The sequence below is a fragment of the Hyaena hyaena genome, unplaced genomic scaffold (genome assembly GCF_003009895.1).
Source record: "Hyaena hyaena isolate Hyena2069 unplaced genomic scaffold, ASM300989v1 scaffold_18, whole genome shotgun sequence".
Taxonomy (NCBI): domain Eukaryota; kingdom Metazoa; phylum Chordata; class Mammalia; order Carnivora; family Hyaenidae; genus Hyaena; species Hyaena hyaena.
In genome coordinates, this window is record NW_024080649.1 from 6,943,411 (window position 1) to 6,965,980 (window position 22,570).

General features: G+C 57.7%; 1 protein-coding gene across 4 annotated transcripts; it reads left to right on the top strand.

Moving 5' to 3' along the window:
* Nucleotides 1–981: 981 nt before the first annotated feature.
* On the top strand, nucleotides 982–22,490 carry MTSS2 (MTSS I-BAR domain containing 2). Of its 4 annotated transcripts, none has more exons than XM_039223225.1 (15): nucleotides 982–1,161; nucleotides 6,011–6,072; nucleotides 6,164–6,237; nucleotides 7,011–7,095; nucleotides 7,180–7,271; nucleotides 7,357–7,431; nucleotides 7,759–7,767; nucleotides 8,725–8,882; nucleotides 9,316–9,423; nucleotides 10,325–10,422; nucleotides 11,959–12,085; nucleotides 18,280–18,354; nucleotides 18,688–18,864; nucleotides 19,045–19,210; nucleotides 19,288–22,490. In XM_039223225.1, the coding sequence occupies exons 1-15, from the start codon at nucleotides 1,093–1,095 to the stop codon at nucleotides 20,031–20,033; spliced, it is 2,121 nt and encodes a 706-aa protein (XP_039079156.1). In that variant the 5' UTR covers nucleotides 982–1,092; the 3' UTR covers nucleotides 20,034–22,490. The 4 variants fall into 4 exon arrangements, with proteins under 4 accessions (XP_039079156.1, XP_039079150.1, XP_039079151.1 ...); XM_039223219.1 differs by having other exon boundaries at nucleotides 983–1,161; nucleotides 11,863–12,085; XM_039223220.1 differs by lacking the exon at nucleotides 7,759–7,767 and having other exon boundaries at nucleotides 983–1,161; nucleotides 11,863–12,085.
* Nucleotides 22,491–22,570: the final 80 nt, after the last annotated feature.

The following is a 22,570-nucleotide window of genomic DNA, read 5'->3' on the forward strand; positions in this document are numbered from 1 at the left end:
CAGGTGGCTGGAGTTTGGGAGAATGAGCTTTTGTGCAAGCTCTTCCCCTCTGGGCCCCAGCCTTGCGCACGGAGGGTGGGTTTTCCTGACGGGAGTCTCCAGGACGACAGGCTGTACTCGCCCCATCGTCCACGTTAAGACGCGTGCGTCCCCACGCACGTGTACCCAGGCGTCGGGGACTGGGGACGGGGACTGGGGACGGCAGCCCACCTCTGCTCAGCCGGTCCAACACCTGCCCCCACTGACGAGTAAGTAGGTTGCCCGACCAGGTAGTCACTACCCTAAAAGCTCAGCCAGGAGCCCTCGTGCGAGCGGCTTCGGCGCCGCTTTAAAAAGCAGCCAAAGCTTTTGGAAGAGCGTCCGAACTCCTCAGTGCCTGGGATGAGATGTCCCAAGGCGGGCGACACCATGCGACCCCCCTCTGTGTCGTGTATCGCGCCCGCGGGATGCACTCGCAGGAGCCCAGCCCGCCGCCCGTCCGCTAAAAGCGCGGGAAGACCCCGGCCTGAGGCCACGGGCTGGAAGGTGGTGCCGAGCCCCTTCCCGCGGGGCAGGAACCCAACCACAGGTCCCCTCTCGCCAGGCTGCCGGGCGGGCCCCGCCCCAGCGCCGCCCCCGGCCCGCGGTGGCGCCTGCGCCCGCGGGCCCCGCTCGCCCGGCCAGTCTGGCTGCGCCCGGGCTCCGATTTCAAAGCCGGGCTCCGGCGCTGAATGGGCCTGCGCCGGGCCGCCCTTTCCCACAGCCCCCTCCCGCCGCCGCCCCACCCCCCCGCCCGCCGCGGTCCTCCCTCCGCCGCACCCACGTGACGCCCGAGCCGCGGCGGCTCGGATTACCGCCGCCGCTCCAGTCCCCGCGCCGAGGCCGCGCCGCCAGCTGCCCGCGCCGCGCCCCCCGCGCCGCCATGGCCCGCGCCGCCCCGCCGCGGCCCGCCACCCCGGAGCGCCGCGCGGCCGGCCGCTGAGCGCCGCCCGGAGGCGGAGGCCCGGCCCGGCCTCGGGGCGAGCGCCCGCCGCGCCCGGCTCCCTTGGCTGCCGGCGCCCTGCACCCCTGCCCGCGCTCGGCTTCGTCGCTGCCGCCCGGCCCGGCCAGAGCATGGAGACTGCGGAGAAGGAGTGCGGCGCCCTGGGCGGGCTCTTCCAGGCCATCGTCAACGACATGAAGGTAACGGGGTGCGGCGGGGCTGGCCGCCCTGCGGGCGTGCGGGTGCAGATGCAGGTCCCCTCTGGGGACGAGTGGCGGCGGGCATTCGGGCATCGCGCCGCGATGTGTGTCCTTGTCTGAACGTGTCCGGCCTGAGTCTACTGTGCGCCTGGGTCTCGAGGCGCCCGTCTGAGGGGGTGTGGGTGTTTGTGTGTCGGGGTGCCCATGCGGCGCCCCGGGTCTGTGCCTGAGGTCGCCCGGGTCCCAACCGGAGCCTGCGCACACGCGGGCTCTCTGCGCCCTCGACCCCCAAATCATGAATGGGGTTTAGCTCCGAGGTCGACTCTAAGGCCCTAAATTTAATGGGTCCGGGGTCTCGCTGGCCTCCACCCCCTACCACCACTGTTCACTCTCCCCAGCTCCGCCACCCCCGCCCCCGACGGCCCTGGAGCCGAGACAATGCTGTCACCGCCAAAGCAAGGAAAAATAATAAAGCGGAGAACCATTAACTCCTTCCCCACCGGCCTCGGCCTCTGCGCTCGACCCTGCGACCGCCACCCCCACCCCCTACCCAGATCCCCTGCACCAGGCCCTAGGAACCTGCAGAACTCCAAGGTCTCCAGGCTGACAGATCCCCTCCCCAAGGCCTCCGTCCTCACCTTGGGGGGAGAAAGGAAGAGGTTTGTGGTTTCTGGAGCAACCCAAGGGGGAGCCTACTAACATCCCAGACCTTGGGCCCCAATCCCCACCACCCCCTTTGATTGGCCAAGACCAGACAGGAGCCAGCCACCAACTCTTGGCCCACCAACTCTTGGCCCACCATTGGCTCACTAGGTGGGGAAACTGAGGCGTGGGAATGGCTCAAGGTCATTAAGGAGACTGTCCGACTCTCTCTGACCTCACCCCTCTCTCTCGATCCGTGGAGCAAGGGAGATCCTCTCCCCAGACAGGCCAGGGTTTGGCAGGGCTGGCCTGGGCTGACTAGGCAGAGAGGGGTTCGAGCTCCTGTGACGGGATGGGGGCCAGGAACAACGTTAGTACCCTTCTCCTCTGAGGCAGGATTGTGGGACAGGGGAGAGTACTGGGCTTTTCACAAGAACTCCTAAGAGCCCCCACCCTCGAAGCCTATCACACACTCACAATTACACAACATAGCATCCCACGGTGACATCACAGGCCCAGAAGGAGACACCACACACCGGTACAGCTAACCCCACGGTGCCCAGTAGGGCCCTTCCACCAGAAGCTCCCAGTGCTGCCAGGGGAGCAGCCCCAGCCCCCGGAAGAGGCCTGAGGCCATCCCCACCTAGGACTCCAGGGCTGGCAGCATATGGGCATCCCCCGCCCCCCACCATAAGGTGCTCCCCTGAGACCTCCGTTCTTTGCAACTCCACCTCTGAGCCCCTATGCCAGCCCTCAGAAGTCCTGCCCTCAGCCGACCCTCCTGTCCTGTGGACGTCACAGGCCTGGCACTGGGATCCCTTCCTGGGACCAGGCAGCCCAGACTACCCTCCCCCCAGCTACTCCCAGGGCTGGCAGAGAATGGGACCTTCCTGCACCCTCCTCCCGCTCGCAGCCTCTCCACTAACACTGCAGAGAGCAGCAGCTTCTCAGCTCAGAGAAGAGGGGCAGGACTCTCCCTCCCTCTCCAGGCAATTTGCAAGGAACTTTGGGATCAGGCACAAGGAAACGGGCCCAGATTATAGCAGATTTCAGGCAGGATTTTCTGACGTGTGGAGGCAAACTGGGAAAGGTTTCACGTGGGGTGATGCCAAGGACCGAAACTCCCCTCCCTATGACACATGTGTGTGTTCAAGCCAGGGACAGAGCAGGGGACTGGGCCACCTGGAGGTCCATCACCTGGATCGCAGGGGTGGGGGGACAGTTTCTGGCCGTCTCCCTCGGTGATCTGAGCCACAGAAGCAGCAGGGCTTCCACAGAGGAAGGCTGCTGGCTTGAGGCGACTGCGCTTGCCCCCGGGGCTGGTCCGAAGCACGTCCATGAGCCCCAGAACAGCCGCCCTGGAAACGCAGGCTCTGGCTGGGGTTGGCAGCATAGGTGCCCTCAGGTGAGGGAGGCCTCCCTGAGCTGCACCTGGAGCCTGAGGGCCGGAGAAGGACACCAGCTCAGGGTTGGAGAGGGGCCCTCAGGAGTGTCCCCTGCCTTCCATGCCTCATTTAACTCCTCTCTGATGCCCACTGGGTGCCAGGCGGCCCACCGAAGCCCAGAGAGGGGCAGGGGCTTGCCCAAGATGGCAGGACTGGGCGGGTGAAATGCCTCCCACAGAGGGAAGTGGGCCTCTACTCAGCACTGACTCATCCAGAAAATGGGGCCATAAACTCCGTCCTCTCAAGAGTGGGGAGTGTGGCCCAGACATCGGCCCTGCTGGGTGGGAGGGGCTTCTCTCAGAGAGGCAGGGGTCATGCATCCTCTCTTTTTTAGCCAGCATTAACCAAGTGCTTACTGTACGCTGGGTGCTGTGCTAAGTGCTCCCCTTTCCCTGCCTCCTCAAGTCTCCACACTGACCCAGTGACATAGGTGCAGATACTCTCCCAATTTGACAGGTGAGGAAACTGAGGCTCAGAGAGGGGCCTTGGCCCCGGGGTCGCTCACCCACACAGCCCACATCAGGACTACAACCGCCACCAGATCAGAGACAGTCTCCGAGGGCCGGGAGTCCTGCAGTCTCCACGTCAGTCTGGCCCAGTCCATTGAGCACCTCCAGTGACGAGCATGTGACCTCTCCCCTCCAACACATCCCACTGCACTGGGGGCGGGGGCGGGGGGTTCTCCCGTCTCTGCAGTTCCCATCACCTCCCACTCTTGCTGCCCAGGTGCCCCTCTCTCTGAACCCCGGAAAGTAGGTGTAGTGACTAGTCCGATGTGGGATCGGATCTTGCCCCTCCCACTTGGTGGCCTTTAGCAAATCAGTTAGTTAATCTTCTGAGCCTCAGCTTCCTGACCTATAGAGTGGGGACGATAGTCATATTTATTTCACAGGCTGTCTTAAGGATCCAGTGCAACCACACAATGAAAAGGACTTCGCACAGTGCCCAGCTTACCACAGCCGCTTGACTAGCAGTAGCAGTCACTGTCACTAGTGATAGTAACCTAGCGTCTTAGAGCCTGACAGCCAAGGCATGGCCAGGGTGAGGGCATGGGCCCAGGTGAAGACTGAGGACCCTCCCCAGGGACACTGGCTGCTCTGGTCCTTAGAGACCAAGGTGCTCAGGTCCCTCCGCTGAGGAGGAGCTGGGCCTGCCCCCCCACCCCGCCCCCAGTGCCCTGTCTTGTCCCCTCCCCGCTGGGAGAGCTGAGGGTGTGAAGGTCTGGGATGCAGTGAGCCTGACTGGCTGGAGGCTGAGGTGATGGGCCGCAGCCTACGGACTTTAATTGGGTAGGAACTTGCCTGTCCCCAGCTTCCCCCAGTCCCTTGTGCTCCGAGGCTGCTGAGGAGCTGAGGTGGTTTCCTGGGGGTCGGGACCCCTGCCCCCTCAGCATTGTCTCCTCTCCCTGGAGGTCTTAGCAAAGATTCAGGGCTGGGGTGCCAAGGTGGTGTCAGGGTGCCACCTTTTAGAAGATTCCTGAGGGTGCCAAGGTGAGGGTCAGCTCTGTGGGATTGCCAGGGGCAACCTACCAGGCTGCTTTACCCTGAACTGTGCCCACATGGAGACAGCCCACCCACAGCCTCCCCTGTCCCGTTCCAGCCTGTGTGAACTTCTCAAATATTTGCTTTCCCTGGGCACTGGCTGGGCTGAGAAGGGAGGGAATCTCTAAGGTTGTCAGAAGCTGCCCTGTTTCCTTTCCACCCCTGTGGGCTGTCCTCAGCTGGAGAAGCCATCTCGAACCTGCCCCTGGGTTCCAGTCTGGCAGAGCCGCCTTCTGAAGCCTTCAGGGCTGGGGTCTCTGCCTTCCTTGTTTCCTCAGCACCTCATCCTACATGGAAGGGAAGGTTAGAAGTCCTTTGGGGCTGGGGCTTTGCTGGCCTTGGGCTCCCCTTCAAGCATCAAGACCTCCACAAGGCGCTGAGGCCACAGCTGAGGTCTCTCCAGGACCCGGCAGCCATGGGAGGGCACATTAGCCAGAAAAGCCCCTTGATCAGACTGGACAACTTGGTCGCCAAGAGTCCAGCCTCCCTACTGGGAAACCCCCTCCCAACTCAGAGCTTTGGGCCAGGCTGGGATAAAGGCCACACTGTGTCCCCAGGAGGGGAGGGGAGCCGGGGGTGGAGAAAGGTGGCTCTGTTGGCCACACAAGGCCCCATTCAGCCTGGGGCCTGGCTGTCCCGGGCAGGCTGGCTGGGCCCTGCAGCAGTCATGGCCTCCCCGGACCTGGGAATCACTGCTGCTGGCCTGGGATGGATGGGTGGCCCAGCCAGCAGCAGCTTCTGGGGCACAGGGTGGGAACCCCCAAAGGTCCCAATTGAGACCTGGCTTGCCTGAGCCCTGCTCCTGTGTCATGTGGACTACCCCCACCTGTGTCCAGAGGGGCACGGTACCCCTCCTGCTGCTAAGCCCAGAATCCTTGCCAGAACCCAGGGGAGCCCAGAGGGTACAGGACCTGCCATTTGTTTCTGTCTCCCCTGAGGGAGGATGTGGGCCGAAAACAGTGGCCACTGTAGGCGAGACTTCCTGCCAGCGAGGGAGGAATGACCTAAAGCACCTGTTCCCGGGGCCAGGCCTTCCTCATGTCCCATGGTTCTGAACCTGGTCTTCTGTCGTCCCAGACGGCCCAGGAGCCTCCCTCTCCATGGGGCCGGGGCCACTCTGAGAAACGGCCAAGTCTGGATGGAAGCATGTGGGGAGCCCATCCCAGGTATAGCCTTTGTAACCTCCATGGCATCTCATTTCCCCTCCCGTCTCCCCGGCAGAGCTCCTACCCCATCTGGGAGGACTTCAACTCCAAGGCCACGAAGCTGCATTCCCAGCTGAGGTGAGGCTGCCGAGGGCGCCCCAGCTGGGGAGGGGACGGGCAGGGGAGAGGACACCTCACCCACAGACCGTCCCATTGTCCATCTCCCCAGGACCACTGTGCTGGCTGCTGTGGCCTTCTTGGATGCCTTCCAGAAAGTGGCCGACATGGCCACCAACACTCGAGGTGGGGAGGGGGCGTGGCTGGAGGTTGAGCTTGCCCCAGGTTGGGAAAGGCTGAGTGGAGTATGAGTGAGGGAGAGGACACCCAGCCCGGAGTTGGGACCTTAAATTCGGTTTCCTAACAGAGTAGGCTGGTTGTGGAGAGAGTGAGCCTCTTATCACTAGTGGTATACAAGCAGGAGTGGGTGAACGGTGATGGGACGTTATGGGGCTGGGGATTCTGTTCTTGCTATGGGGGCCAGCTCGACCCCTCAGCCACTGTCGCCCAGCCTCCTGTAACAGTGAGTCTGATTATGGCTTCTCACCCTCTCATCTGCGCGTCTGAGAGCACGCAGGGGCAGGCAAGCATTCCCCGTTGGCTTTGGTGTCTCCCCTGCCTTCTAGTGCAAGTAGTTCTCACTTTCAGGTGGTGAGAAATAAGGTCGTGGGCCCTTGCACTCTCATGCCTGCCTCTGGGCACCTGAAGGGGATTCCTGGTAGGGCTGGAGGGCTTTCGGCGCTGGCCTGACCACCAGAACACCCGCAGCTGCAGCAGGCGGGCACCGTCAGGATGGGCAGGGCCTTGCCCCCGCAGAGAGGAGAGTCTCGGCAAATACTGAGGACAGATCAAATGCCCCACGTGGATCGCGGGATCGCGTCGCGGGATCGCGCAGTGCTGGGGGCGGGGCGCGGGCTGCGAGCGCGGCCTTCGCGGGCCGGCGCGCCACCTCGTGGCCGAGGCTGGGACTGCATAAGCCCCATCGGGCTCCTTCCCACACTGCGTGCTTGCCTCGCCAGGGGCCACACGGGACATCGGCTCAGCGCTCACGCGCATGTGCATGCGCCACCGCAGCATCGAGACCAAGCTGCGGCAGTTCACCAAGTGAGTGGGTGCTACGGGTGGCCGGGCGTGGGTATGCAGTGAGACCCTCCCCTGGTGGCTCTGATCCTCACACCCCACCCACAGCGCGCTGCTGGAGAGCCTCATCAACCCGCTGCAGGAGCGCATCGAGGACTGGAAGAAGTCTGCCAATCAGCTGGACAAGGACCACGCAAAAGGTGGGCCCTGGGCTCCAGCTGAGCTTCCTGTTCCCATTGTGCAGAGGCCCCCCGTCACAGCATTCCTCTCTCACCCCCTGCACAGAGTACAAACGAGCCCGGCACGAGATCAAGAAAAAGTCTTCAGACACGCTGAAGCTGCAGAAGAAAGCGCGCAAAGGTAGAGCCCACGGTGGCCCAAGGATGCCCCGCGGGGCCCCACTCAGTGTACTCCCACACCCTATGGGGTGCCCCAGGGTGTCATATTGGCTGGAGGGGCCCTATCCCGGACACAGGACCCTCCAACCTGCTGGGTGGGACAGAGGGAGCCTCCCTGCACCCCAGACCTGGCCCAGGCCTTCCCCTCTCAGGGAGGCAGCAGGAGGCCCAGGAGGCCCAGGCATCCCGCACCCCTGCCCCAGGAGCGGCTCTATCCATCTGGCTGTCTTTCACACATTCTTTCTTTCTCTGTCTCTCCTCCTCTCCTCCTCCCACATCCTTCCTGTAGAGCTACTTGGTAAGTCAAATGTCCATCCCTCCAGCCGCTCCTCCCGTCCTTGTCCCATTTGTCTGTCTCCCCCAGCTCAGGGCCATTGGAAGGAGTCTCTCCAGGCCAAGGAGGAGCGAGGAAGGCGGTCGGTCCATCGAGGGAGGGGCCTGGGACACAGTCCCCCTGGGGCCCTGAGGGCTCCTGTCCAGGGATGAGTCCCAGGCCACTGCTGGGTCAGTCTGCCAGGCCAAGAGGGGTTGGGCCGGGTGGGGTGGGGGGCACAGGCCCTGGCTGCCCCACTCCCCCCAGGCCCGCCCCCCAGTCACCTGTTGCCTTCTCACTTCCTGACTCGCCATCTCTACATCATCCTCTCGCCTCTCTCTCTCTCTCTTGCTGCTTCTTTGTGTTGCCGTTGCCGTCCTTGTGCATCGCTCCCTGGGCTGAGTGGGAGCCCACACTGAGATGACCCCTTCCATTCCCCCGGGGCCCAGCCCCTAGCTCCCCTGACCTGCCACACACACACACACACACACACACACACACACACACCACCACCACCCCCCCCTTCAGTGGCCTGATTTACAGCTGAGCCCCCCGGCTCTACTTTGTCCTGCTTCTACCTCTCCCTGTGAGGTGAGGTGAGGTGAGGTGAGGGCTTGCCATCCCAGGGGCAGTAAGGCTATGCTGGGGGTGGAAGTCTCAGCTGTGGAGGCCTCCACTGGGCTCACCTGAGCTGTGCCCACTCCCGGTCCTGGGTGGCTTTGCAGCTTTGGTGTCTTTGCTGTGTGTGTGTCTGTCTGTCCACTCTGCCTGCCCTGGGACCACCCCCGGCACAAGCCTGAGTCCCAGTTGCCTTCCCAGGTCCCCTGGCCCCCATGGCAGTGCCCAGCCCCATGGCCAGGAACACCACCATGGGGCCTGAGGCATGTACACAGCGAGCCGGGCTGGCGTCCCCAGCACGGCCTCTCCTCCCAACCCCTCCAGGGAAAGGAGATCTGCAGCCCCAGCTGGACAGTGCCCTGCAGGACGTCAATGACATGTACCTGCTGCTGGAGGAGACAGAGAAGCAGGCGGTGCGCCGGGCCTTGATCGAGGAGCGTGGCCGTTTCTGTACCTTCATCACTTTCCTGCAGCCTGTGGTGGTGGGTCCCTCAGAGTCATAGAGGTGTCTGAGCATCCCCACAGTGGGGCTAGCTGAAGGGTCTCCAGGAAGCTAAGGAAATCCCAAGAGGCAAGATTTGGGAGCCATTGGTGGGAGTCTTTAGGGTTGACTTGGAGGCCCCAGCAGGTTGGTCTGTGCCTGGGGTTGACCACTTGATCCCTGAGAAAAGCCAGTTCTCCATGATGCCTGGCTGGGTGCCCTCAGAGCCACATGATCATAGCCCAAAGACACGGCTCATAGCTCATGATGCACTAGTTTGGCCTGGGCATACAGTCACCCCAGCCCCCGGGTGTCCAGGCCCAGGCTCCATCAGGCCCAAGCAGCACTAGGTGAGAGAGGAGGCCAGGGAGGTTCATTCCTCCATGGTGGGGGCCAGGGGCAGGGCCAGTGGGTCTGACCAGCTGCTTCCTCAGAATGGCGAGCTGACCATGCTGGGAGAGATCACCCACCTGCAAGGCATCATCGACGACCTGGTGGTGCTGACTGCGGAGCCCCACAAGCTGCCCCCCGCCAGCGAGCAGGTGCGGCCAGCCCTGGGGCTAGGGGACATGGGGAGGGGATGGGCTGCCATTAGTTGGGGGCAGTAAAGGAAAAAAGGGGACAGAGAATCAGACATGTCCTAACATGCACTGTGGGATGTCCGGGAGCACCTGCCCACGTGAGGAATGGCATGCCCAGGACCCAGTGGGAGCCTCAGTCTGAGAGCGGATGAGTGGGAGTCCCGTGGGGTCTGGCCCTGTGTCTGCCCACAGGCTCCACCTGAGCAAGCCAGACCTGGTGACGCCTGCCTCCCTCCACACCCAGGACCCGGTACCTTCCCAGGCACTCAAACGGGCACACCTGCCCACGCGGGCCACCCTGCTCCGCTCCCAACTGTGCTCCCACTGCACCAGGGTCAGTGCCACCCGACAGGCCCGTGGTGTTGCTCTCACTGAGCGCTCGCTGTGTGCCCAGCACTCTGCCGAGCACTTTCCACGCACATCTCATTGAGTCACCCCAGTGGTGCTGCAGGACAGGAACGATTGGGGGCACCTCACAGGAGAAAACCGGCTCAGTGAGGTTCAAGGAACTTGCCCAAGGGGCACGGTAGAGCCAGGACTTAAACCCCATGGTGCCCCTCATGGTCACTCTCTTGGCTCCTCTGCCACTCTGAATCCTGGGGACACCTGGTTCTCCCATGTCCCCTGCCCCCTGCCCGGGAATGGCATCCCTGAGAAGCAGAGAGGGCAGAGTCTCCCTTGATGTCTGCCCACCCTGCCATCTGGAGGCCCTGCTTTCAGACTCCCCTGCGGGGTCTCCTGCTGGGGCTTGGTCTCCATAGGGAAGAGGGTGGGGGGGCCTCTGGCCCTACCAGCCCTCTGGGGGTCCTCCAGAAAACGGGCTGGGCTGCCTCCAGTGACCTGCATCCATGTCCCTGTCCAGGTAATCAAAGACCTGAAGGGCTCAGACTATAGCTGGTCTTACCAGACCCCCCCATCATCGCCCAGCGGCTCCGGCTCACGGAAGTCCAGCATGTGCAGGTCAGTGCAGGGCTGACGGGGGGCAGAGAGGGGCAGGGACACCCCAGGAGGGAATGGGTAAGCTCCCAGCAAAGCTGCATCAGGAGTTGCTTCAGGGCCTCACAATTCACACAACTGCGTCGTCGAGGGATTTGCGAGCGTAGAGGACAAACATACCCCCGTCTGAGACCACTGCTGGTACAGGCATGTGCCAGCAGGAAGCAGGGGGCCATGGAGCAATAACTCTGTGCCAGTTGCCATGCTAAATGCTTTATGCATTTTCTTCATTGAATCCTAACACTACCATATCTGGTATGGTGGTGTCTCCATTTCACAGAAGGGGAAACTGAGGCACAGAGTCCCAGCATTTCACTACTGGCCTCTGCCGAGCACAGCAGAGTCAGTAGGGGTGGGAGGATGATAATAAGAATCTAAGACCGGGGAGGGGCACAGAGGCTTCTGGGAAGGTGTGCTGAGGCCACAAGGAAAGGGACACTCTAACCTGGCTGCTGGCTGGCTGTAACCCATACCCGTGCTGGCCCCCTCGATCTGGCTCAGTCACTGTGCAGGTTCAGGATCAGGGATGGACTCCAGGGCTGGCCCCAGGGCAGGATTTGGAGGAGACGTTTAAGATTCAAGGTTCCGCAGGTGTGAGGGCAGTGAACACACAGTGTTCTTGGCCTGGCGGGTCGGGGGGGGAGGCCACTCTGTGCCAGGCTCCCCTTCCCCAGAACCACCTCTGGCTGAGCCCCTGGGCATGGGAGGCAAACCAGGCACAGCAATCAGCAGCTCGTGTAGAGGGAGGTGGGCCCGGCTTTGCTGGGCCCCAGGTGGGTGGCCTTCTCAGCAGGGAGGGTTGATTGCAGAGGACACCCGTGACCAAGGGTGCGGGCTGAGCAGCTTCGGGGTCATGTGCAGAAAGAAGGCAACCTTCACTACCAGGAACACTGCCCCAGAGTGAAATGGTTGCACAGAGGATGTGAGCTACGGAGGGCTGGATACCCTCAAGGGGGTGAAGGAAGTGAGGACAGTGGTGGGTCCAGAACCCACACACACCATCATCACATGCCTTGACGAGGCAGTCCAGAATTGATCAGACTTGTGCCAGGTTCTAGCCTAACTGGGACGAGGTTTGATGCTTAGTGACTCAGTTTCTCCATCACCAACCTCAAGTCTGCTGTTCTTAATGGCAGACTAGGAGGCAAAGAGACTGGTTGGCCCTGGGGTGCTCTGGGGGCAGGCCCTAGGCCAGCTCTTGGGTGCTGGGCCCTGCCTGGGCCCTGCCTTGTCCCAGAATCCAGCTCTTCTGTGGCACCTGAGTCTATGGACTTACAGTCTGACATTGTCTTTCCTTCCTTTGCCCCTCACCTCTCTCCTCCACCCTCGTCTGTCACCTTCCCCTCCACATACACCTTTGTGTCTCCCTGTCTGGCTGCTGTACCCCCTCCCTCACTCCCCCAGTGCCCCCAGCAGCAGTAGCAGTGCCAAGGGTGGCGGAGCCCCATGGCCTGGGGGTGCCCAAACATACTCACCCAGTTCCACCTGTCGCTACCGCAGCCTGGCACAGCCAGCCACCGCCGCCGCCCGCCTCTCCAGCGTCTCCTCCCACGACTCTGGCTTCGTCTCCCAGGATGCCACCTACTCCAAGCCCCCCTCACCCATGCCTTCAGACATCACCAGCCAGGTGAGAGGGTGTCTGCAGAGCCTATAGCTCTTGAGACTGGCCTGGAGGTCCCCAGGACCACCTCACTGGGGACCGACCTGGCTCAGGAGAGGTGGGGAAGGTCTTAGGGCAGTCAGCATCTGCCACAGCCATGTCAGCAGGGGGCTTTGTGGCCCCACTACTTCCCCGTTTCCTGATTCCTTACCTACCGCCTTCTTCTAGCCATGGGGCGTCAAGGAGGCAGCTTCGCAGCTCCGATCACTTGTGACCCTCCCCCTGCGTAGGCTTACTGTGATGGGGTGGCCGGCCCTAGGAGGCACCCCAGGAGCCCCAGGACTTCGTCCTGCTTCTGTGCACTTGGGCCAACTTACTCTGAACCCAGAGATGGCCCACGAATCTCCTCAGATGCAGGCTCAGATCCTGCAGCCTCACTGAGATGGGCAGACAGGCCACAGTAGAAAACAAAGGGAGGTCAGGCCACCTGCCCAGGGCCCTGTCCTCACGGTAGCAGGAGTGACTGCATTTCGATCCAATCTGATATTCCTCCCCATCAAGGCTAGTGCCTCCATTTGGGCTCACCATTTTATGTTCTGCTGGGTTTTTTGCTCAGAGATGTCCCCATTATACTTCCATTCTCTCTCCCTTCCTGGTCATTCCCATCAGTACACAAATGAGCTCTAGTATCACACATCTCTTTTAATGTTTTATTTTTGAGAAAGAGGGAGACAGACAGAGGACAAGCAGGGAGGGGCAGACAGGGAGACACAGAATCCAAAGCAGGCTCCAGGCTCTCAGCTGTCAGCACAGAGCCCAATGCAGGGCTCAAACTTGTGAACCCCGAGATCAGGACCGGAGCCAAAGTCAGACGCTTAACTGACTGAGCTGGTCAGGCGCCCCTAGTATCACGCATCTTAAAAGCCCTCCCTTCCTTCCATATTCTCCTCCAGCCACCTTGTCTCCCTCACAAGAAAACTTCTTGAAAGAGTTGTCTGCACTGACCAGTTCTACCTCCTTTCTCATTCACTCCTGTCAGCTTCGCCGGTTTATAACTGAAAATGTTTAGGTTTGTTCATTTCTCCCATATTGTTCATCCATGTTTGCTGTATATATTTTGAGACTGTTTTATTAGGTGCAGACAAGCTTAAAATAGTAACTCTTCGTAGTGAATTGAATCTTCTCACATGATGATCCTCTGTTCCTTATAATGCTTTCTAAAAGCCCGTTTTGTTAGATATTACTACAGCTATCTCTGCTTTATTCTGTTCAAGATTTATATTACCATTTCCCATCTCTTTACTTTTATTTTTTTAATGTTTATTTTTTTATTTTGCAAGAGAGAGAGCAGGGGAGGGGCAGAGAGAGAGAGAGAGGGAAAGAATCCCAAGCAGGCTCCATGCCATCTGTGCAGAGCCCAGTATGGGGTTGTATTCCAGGAATCGTGAGATCAGGACCCAAGTCAAAAACAAAGAGTTAGAGGCTTACCCAGCTGAGCCATCGAGGCACCCCTCCCATTTCTTTACTTTTGAACTCACTATATCCTTATGTTTTAGGTGAGTCTCTTGAAAACAACAGATGCCTATATTTTCTTTTTTCCAGTCTGACAATCTCTATCTTTTGATTGGCATTTGTAGTCCACTTAAATTTATTGTGATTATTGACATATTTGGATTCCTGTCTTTTCTCTTTTTTACTTGTTCTACTTTTTCTGTGTCTCTTTTGTCTCTTCCCTTGTCATTTTTCTTTTTCTCATTTGTTCCCCTCTACTAAATTGTAAGTTATATTGTATTTCTTTTACAGGGTATCTTGAAATTTTACCGTGCATTCTTATACAGGCCCAACTCCTGAATAATTCAAGGACTTTAATAAATTTTTTAACTGCAGGCACCAGTGGGGTCTCCTAACTTAAAAGCTAAATATATATTATTCTCTACTTTTTTATAACACTCACAAATGACATTTTTCTCCTCCTCCTCCTCTCCCTCCTCAAGATTTTAAGTAATCTGTACACCCAATGTGGGGCTCAAACTTACAACCCTGAGATCAAGAGTCTCACGCTCCAACTGAGCCAGCCAGGCACCCCCTGACACTTATTTTCGTAATGTTACTATTTTGTACATACAGTATTTGTCTAGTTTTACCCATGTTTACACATTTCTTTGTGCATCATTTGTTCTTGTACCTCAACCCTTCCTTCTTTGTGAAGTATATAGCACATCCTTTAGAAGTTCTTTTAGAATAGATCTGTAGAAGTAAATTCTCTCTCTTTTTTAATCTGTAAACATGCTTCCTTTTGTCCTCTTGATCTTCAAAGTGTTTCCAGGGACACAGTTCTGAGATGACAGTTATTCTGTCTCCACCACTTGGAAGGTATTTTTCCACTGTGTTCTGGCTTCCGTTGTCTATTGAGAGGTCTGCCGTCAGATTGTTGCACCTTTGCCCGTGAGCTGATTTTGCTCCCTGGTCACTTTTGAGATCTTTGCTCTTAGGTTTGTGCCTAGTTGCAGATGCGTTTTTATTTAGTCTCACTTGATATGTTTGTGTTCCTGTATCTTCGTATTCATGTCTTTCATGTGTTCTGGAAATTTTCAGCCATGATTTCTGTATTCCTACTTTCGCTCTGTTCTCTCCTTCTGAGATTCCAATTCAGTGTGTTGCCGGACCTTCTCCTTTATCCTCTTGCACAGCCTTCTCTCAATTCTCACATTTTCCTTCTCCCTGCGTCTCTGTACGCTGTTCGGGATCATTTATTCAGGTCTGTCTTCCGATTTACTTTCCACCTCTAGGTTACAGCTTTTTAACCTCTCCACTAAGGCTTTTTTCTAAGTTTTTATTTTAAAATAATTTCAGTCTTATAGAAAAGTTGTAAAAAGGGTACAGAGTTCCCACCTACTCCTCCCAAACCCCCCTAATGTTAACCCCTTATGTGGCTACCAAACCAGGAATGAACCCTGGCACAGTACTATTAACTAACCTATTGTCTTTACAGATTTTGCCAGTTTTCTCACTAAACTCCCTTTTCTGGTCCAGGATCCAGTGCAGGACTCTGTCGCATCTAGTAGTTGTATCTCTTTGGGCTTCTTCAGTCTGTAGCACCTCTATAGCCCTTCTTCTGTCATGACTTTGATACTCTTTAAGAATACCAGTCAGGTGTTTTATAGAACGTCTCTCAGTTCAGGTGTGTCCTGTGTCTTCGCATAATTAGATGGAGGTCATACGTTTCTGGCAAGGAAACCATAGCAATGGTTTATTGCTGTTCCTCATCCTCACCAGCCCTTGATATTTTGCATCTTTTTCATTTAAGCCTTCTAGGGGGTGTATGGTGGTAGCACTTTGTGTTTGTAATCGTACTTCCCTAATAAGGAATGAGGTTGAACACCTTTTCTGAAGGCCACTTGGCTCTGCTCTTTTATGAAGGACCTATTCAGATTTTTGCCCATTTTTCTACTAAGTTGTTTTTTCCTTATTGGTCTTAGAACTCCTTATGTCTTAGGGATACAACTTCCACTCCTTCATCTGGGATTTTCTGAGTCTGTGTTCCCTTTTTACTCTTAATGGAGTCTTTTAATGACTTGAAACTCTTTAATTTTAATGGATGTCCAATATGTGTGAGGTATTCATTTTTTTTTAATTATTAGTGCTTTTTGTATCTTGAGATATGTTTGTGTACTCTAAGGTCATAAAGACATTTTCCTCTAAAAGCCTTTTTCTTTTAGATCTGCAACTCATCAGGAATTGATGGCGGGGGAGGGGGGGTACATATGAGTTAAGGGTCATTTTTTCCATATAGATTTCTAATTAGCTATTTATTGAACAGGCCATCGTTTCCCCTGCTGCAGTGTTGCTTTCCATAAATCAGCTGTTATCTGTATACCTGTAGTTGTTCTGGAAGTTTGTATTCGGAGGATAGAGGATCCAAAGTGAGCTCTGTGCTGACAGCAGCAAGCCTTATGTGGGGCTCGAACTCACAAACTGTGAGGTCATGACCTGAGCTGAAGTTGGAGGCTTAACTGAGCCAATGAGGGGCTCCAAGGAAGTTTGTATTCTGTTCTGCTGGTTGAATTGTGCTCTTTTGCCAGTACCATACCAGTCTTCATTATTTTATTAACTTTATAAAAATTTTTGGTATCTGTCAGAACTCCTCCAGCTTTGTTATTCTTCACTATCCGTTGGCCCTTTGCAATTCCTTCTATTCCTTAATATCAGCTTGTCAGTTTGCATCAGAAAAACAGTAACAACACCTCCTGGGGTTCTGGCTGGGATTGCACACGTCTGTCCATTTATTTTGGCTTTTCCTACTCTCAGTAATGTTTTGTAGTCGGCACATAAAGATCTTGCGCATCTGTCATTGTATTTTTATCCTTGGGTATTTGATATTTATTGATGCTATTTTCAATTATATTGGCTTTGCAGGGTGTATTTTGTTTATTGGCTACTGATAGTTAGACATTTGATTTTTTTTTGGTAAATTGATTTTATTAAGTTGTATTCAAATCACTTATCAGGTCTGATCATTATAAATTCTTTTGAATAGTCTACCTATACAACAGTCATGTCTTTTACAAATAATGACCACTATTTTCTTCCTTTCCAACCCTTTTGCTCTTTACTACTTTATCTTACCTTAATGCCCTGCTAGGACTTCCAGTGCTAACAGAAATGGGGATGGTAGGCATCCTTTTTTTGTTTGTTTATTTTGAGAGAGCTTGAGTGGGGGAGGGGCAGAGAGCGAGGGAGAGAGAGAACCTCAGGCAGGCTCTGCACCATCTTTTTCCCATCCTCCGAGGGAAATGCATTGGTATTTTTGAAGATATGCTTTATCAGACTAAGGAAGCTCTTGTCTATTCCTAGTTTGTGTGTTTGTTCATGAATTAGCACTAAATTTTCTTCCGAGTGTTCCAAATGCTTTTTTCATTGGTTTTTGTTTGCTTTAATAATTACATCAATACACATCCAAATTTGTTTCTTGTCTCGTCTGAATCCTCACCTATGATGCTTGTTTCCTTTTATTTTGGTGATCTTGGTTCATCACAAACTAAAATATCCTGGTATCTAAGTTAAGGATAATTTGGAGAATTTGACAGGGCAGAGGTGCTGTAATAACAGACCCCTTCCAAATACCCTGGCTCAGTTCGGGTCATCACAGGGTGAGCTCTCCACCTGGCCCCTTGTCCAGTGTCCCAGTCACTGTGCTGCACTGGGCATGTGCTCCCAGGAGCCCTCATGGTCCTGTGCCTGCCCTGGCTGCTTTTGTCTTCATTTTTTTTAAGTTTATTTATTAATTTGTTTTGAAAGAGAGAGAAGCAGAGAGAGAGTCCCAAGTAGGCTCTGCACTTCGACGGGGCACAAACCCACAAGGTCATGACCTGAACCGAAGTCAGATCCTTAACCAACTGAGCCCCACAGGCGCCCCTTCATTCTTGTGTTTTCTTTTCAGTCGGGGGCTTCCCAGGGCACCTACAGCCCCTGACTTGCCAAAGCACGAGGCTCCTGTGTACACTTGGTCCACTCAAAAGTGGACTTCCACCCCCTCCAGTCTATGAAATAGTCCTCAGGATCTCCATGGATAGCAGCCTTGGCACTGCAGGCCATCCTTCCGCCCCATGGCAGGTCCTTCTGAATTCCGTGACCCTGTCTGCTTATGGTTTCCTTCTCACGTCTCCACCAGTTCCTTGTTACGCTCCTTCGCTGGACCCTCCTCTTCTTGCCAGCCACTAAATGTGTGTGCCCCTGAGATCCTTGAACCTTTTCTCTCCCTGCCCTCACTGCCAAGGTGACCTTACTCTGTCTCATGTCTCCCAACTTGTAAATGCAGTTGCTGACATTGCATCTGTCAGTAGATGCCTAACCGGCAGCTCAGCTCTGCCTGTGCAGGATCAAACTCTGGACTCCCTACTTCCCCCCGGCCTGCCCCTCTGAGACAAGAGGAACAGCATCAACCCCGCTACCCTCCCTAGTGCCCCTCTTTCCCTTGCCCACCACATCCAGGCCATCAGTAGCCACAAGTCCTGTTGTTCATTCTCAAAACCTCTGTCTGGTTCTCGGGCTGGCCCAGTGCCCACAGTGTGCACACGCGCTGCAGACGGTAGTAGGGGTGGTGGGGCGGGGCGCTGAACTGGAATGGCCCGCTGCGCGCCGGCGCCATGACCAGGCGTGTTCTCTCCTCTCCTCCTGGCTTCCCCTCCCCGTCGGCACACCTGCCCGCCTCCGCATGGCAGAAGTCCTCCAGCTCTGCATCCTCGGAGGCCTCGGAGACCTGCCAGTCTGTTAGCGAGTGCAGCTCGCCCACCTCGGTCAGTGTTTCCCGCCTGCAGTGGGAGGCAGGGAGGGTCTGGGGTCTCCCAGAGGAAGCTGTGCTCAGTGCCTGCTCCCTGCAGGAAAAACTGCCTGGGCATACCTGCAGCCACTCCCAACACACCTCTTTCCCTCCTGGGTATGGCATCCTCCCCGTAGGCCCTGCGGGACCGAGGGGTCATGGCGCCCTCCACGGTCTTGATCATGACCATGATCTTGAGCCTGAGACCCCATATGGGCTTGAAAACCCTGTATCTCCACTATAGCGAGAGGACCCTCAGCCGTGGATGGCAGGGCCAAGGGTCCCCTGACCCATCTGCCACATCCTGCAGGACTGGGCCAAAGCAGGCCCCCATGAGCAGGCCTCAGGCACCAGCCTGCAGAGGAGGAAAGACCGAGTGGACCACCCCCGGGACACAGAGCCAGGCCTGGCCAGCGGGGGCACCCTGGGCCCCAGTGGAGAGGAGGCACCAAGACCCCGCATGTCCCCTGCCACGATCGCAGCCAAGGTAGGCACCAGCTCTCCTGGCAGCCTAGCCAGGGTCCCCCTTCACTCCCAGGTCAGTGCCCGGAGGCCCAGCAGCTGGTCTCAGGGCCAGCTCTGTCCACCTGGCTGGAGCCACCTGGAGTCCAACCCAAGGGGGGGCCGTGGGGATCCAGGCCTCAGCCTGCAGTCTTACCACCCCCAGCACGGTGAGGAGGTTTCCCCTGCGGCCAGTGACCTGGCCATGGTCCTGACCCGCGGCCTGAGCCTGGAGCATCAGAAGAGCAGCCGGGACTCGCTGCAGTATTCCAGTGGCTACAGCACGCAGACCACCACACCGTCCTGCTCTGAGGATACCATCCCCTCCCAAGGTAGGCCCCAGGGCTGGGGCTGGGACAGCGGGCCTTCCCAGTCCCAGGCCCCAGCCCACGGCATCCCGTGCCCCCAGGCTCCGACTACGACTGCTACTCGGTGAACGGAGACGCGGATGGCGAGGGCCCGGCCGAGTTCGACAAGTCATCCACCATCCCCCGCAATAGCAACATCGCCCAGAACTACCGCCGCCTGATCCAGACCAAGCGCCCGGCCTCCACTGCGGGGCTGCCCAGCGCCTCAGGCGCGCCCCCCGGCGTGGCCACCATCCGCCGCACGCCCTCCACCAAGCCCGCCGTGCGCCGCGCGCTCTCCAGCGCCGGCCCCATCCCCATCCGGCCGCCCATCGTCCCTGTGAAGACGCCCACGGTGCCCGACTCCCCCGGCTATGCGGGGCCCACGCGGGCAGGCAGCGAGGAGTGCGTCTTCTACAGCGACGAGGCTGCCTCACCCCTGGCGCCGGACCTGGCCAAAGCCTCCCCGAAGAGGTTGAGCCTGCCCAACACCGCCTGGGCCAGCCCAGCCCCCGAGGCAGCCAGCTACCCCGGGCTGGCGGATGACGACGAGCAGCAGCAGCTGGCCGCCAACCGTCACAGCCTGGTGGAGAAGCTCGGGGAGCTGGTGGCAGGCGCCCATGCGCTGGGCGAGGGCCAGTTCCCCTTCCCAACGGCCCTGACCGCCACCCCTGCTGAGGAGACGCCCAGCCCGCCCCCAGCCACCTCCGGCGACCCGCCAGCCGAAGACATGCTGGTGGCCATCCGGCGGGGGGTGCGGCTCCGCAGGACCGTCACCAACGACAGGTCGGCGCCCCGCATCTTGTGATGGTCGCAGCCCCCCCGCCCTCTGGCCCCCCGAGAGGCAGGTGGCCCCGCTGGTGAACAGCAGCTGCTCAGAGCAAAGGCAACAGTGGGGGAAGAGCAGAGCCAGGCAAGCTTTTGGTTTTTCGTTTTTTTAAGTCATGCGAGGAAAAGCCACTTGATGGAAAGAGACACTCATGTTGGATTTCCACATTTAAACAGGAAGGGACTTCTTTAACAGAGCTCGCCAGCTCCGAGCCTGCAGGCCTTGAACTGGATGCGGAGCCTGTTTTATACGTTTCTCACCCGCTCTGCCCCTCCTCTTCCTCTTCCACAGGCCCTGCCTTTTCCACATCTCCGAGAGCTGTGGCCTGGGCTGCAGTGCCACAGCTTAGCCGACCTGACCCCGCTTCTCCCCTCGGTCGGCGGTGCCTGGGGCCTCTCCTGAATGCTGGCCCGCACTGCCCTCGCCCAGGCCCCTCTCCTTCCTTCTCCCTTCTCTGCACCTGCCCCAGGCTCCTCTCAATCAGGGAGGCGGGCTGGCTGTGGAGGGGCCGGGTGCCCAGTCGGCTCTGGTGTTAGATTTGACTGAAAAGCTCCAGAGAGCGGCAGTGGGGGAGCACACTGAAGTTGGGAAGCCCAGCCTGCGGGGGAGGAGGGAGCCCCAGGGGCCCAGGGCCCCAAGTTGAGTCTTGGGGACCTGCCCGGAGGACGCTGTGGGCCCTGAGGTGACTTACTGTCCTAGCTTGCCCTCCTCTGGGCGGTGCGGCCAGGGTAGAGGGCCAGGGCAGCAGGGAAGGCGTCCCACGGCCTGAGGGTCAGATGTGTGGTCCTCATCTGGACACGTTGAGACTTTTAAGTCTGGTGGCACTTTGGTCATGGTTTCGGCCACCTTTGGGGGTAGGGGCTGGAGCTACACAGGGTGTGGGGGGTTATTTTATGAATATAATAATAAAATAGAGCTGACTGGACAAGGACTGTGTGTGGGGACAGGGTGGACGGTACAGGGTGTCCGAGAGTGCCTGAGGGACAGGGGTCCTCGCAGTGGCCTGGCAGGCCCATGGCAGAAGGAGGGCCCAAGTAGCTTCCCCAACGCCAGGGGGCAGCTGTTTTTTCCTCCAGATTTTGGAGCAAAGCCAAAATAAGGTTGGAGAGGGCCCGGGTGGGGCCTCCAGCCCATCTGCTTGGATGGGGGCAGGGGCGGTCCGGGGACATTGGCTTTGACTCTCTGTTCCCAGAGGAGATGCCATCCCGGTGCAGTGCCCCTCCCTTCCACCCGGAGTCCAGCCCGTGCTGGTGGTGGGCGCGGGGTGGGGGTGCCCTCCCCTGCACGTACCGAGGTGCGCCAAATCTAAGCAGGTAGAAGCAGGTGCGTCTGGGGCGAGCGGAGGGCTTCCTGTTGTCTCGCAGGCCAGCGGAGAGCGCGACCAGGCTCAGAGGGCAGTGGGACCACAGGGCAGGGGCCTCCCACGGTCAGGAGAGCAGGCTTTTCCTGGTCGGGGTGGGATGGGGTTGGTGGGGTCTGAGTCTCAGCGCCAGGCTCGAGCTCCTGGCAGTTCTTTTGCAGGGAACTGGGGTCCAAGCAAGGCGGCTGGGCAGCTCTGGGGAACCAAGGATGCCCCTGAGTGGATGGAGCTCCCCAGGTTCCCCAAAGGGAGACAGAGAATGGTATCTGTAAGTCGCTAGGTCTGAGAACAGCCTCGCTGAATGCTCAGGCCAACCCGAGAGCCCAGGTGTGGGCACCTGGAGAGAGAGTCCAGGCAAGGGAGGGCCTGAAGAGGCCGGGAGAGCAGGTGGCCAGTTTGGGAAGCCCCAGGGAGGGGTTTACCCAAGTGGGCTGAGGGAGTAAGATGCAGGATGTGGGATGTGAGCAGGGTAAGGAGTGGTGGGGTGGGGAGGGTGGCTTGGGAGGCCCAAGGAGGGGGTGGGCATAGCACAGCCACCCTCCCAGACCGTGCCCCCTCTCCTCCAAGCCACCCCAGGGCTGTACATAACTCCTCCATCCCCTTGACCACCTCTCTCCCATTTAGTGACCACCTCTTAGGCCCACCCCCTTGGGATCCGAGCCAACCATCCCATATCACAAACTTTGGTTTGGGGGACTTCTTTACGTTTGTTTTTTTTGTTTGTTTCTGGTTTTTTTTTTTTTCCTCCATTTTGTACAGAGAAATATTCTTTTCAAAAGCGTCTTTTGACTGAAGTAACTTTTCTGGTGCTGTTGTTAACTTGTTCCTTTTTTTAATTTATTTCCCCACCCAAGTCTCCCTTCCTGGTTCCTACTCACCCTTTCTTTCCTCCACCCCCACCCCCACTCCCCATCTGAACCATTTTGTTTCTTTTCTTTCTGTCCGTTCTGGATAAATTATCCTCCTCTCCCTGCCCCCTCCCCACCGACCCTCCCCTTGATTTAAATAGTCACTGCTACAAGTAACAAATGCACTGTGAAGATTCCAGTATTAATAAAGTTGTACTGTAATTAACACCCCTGCCTCCGCCTGGCTTCCTCCACCCTGTGCAGCCCTGGCACCCCCACCCTTTCCCAGCCCAGATCCCAGCCCAGGG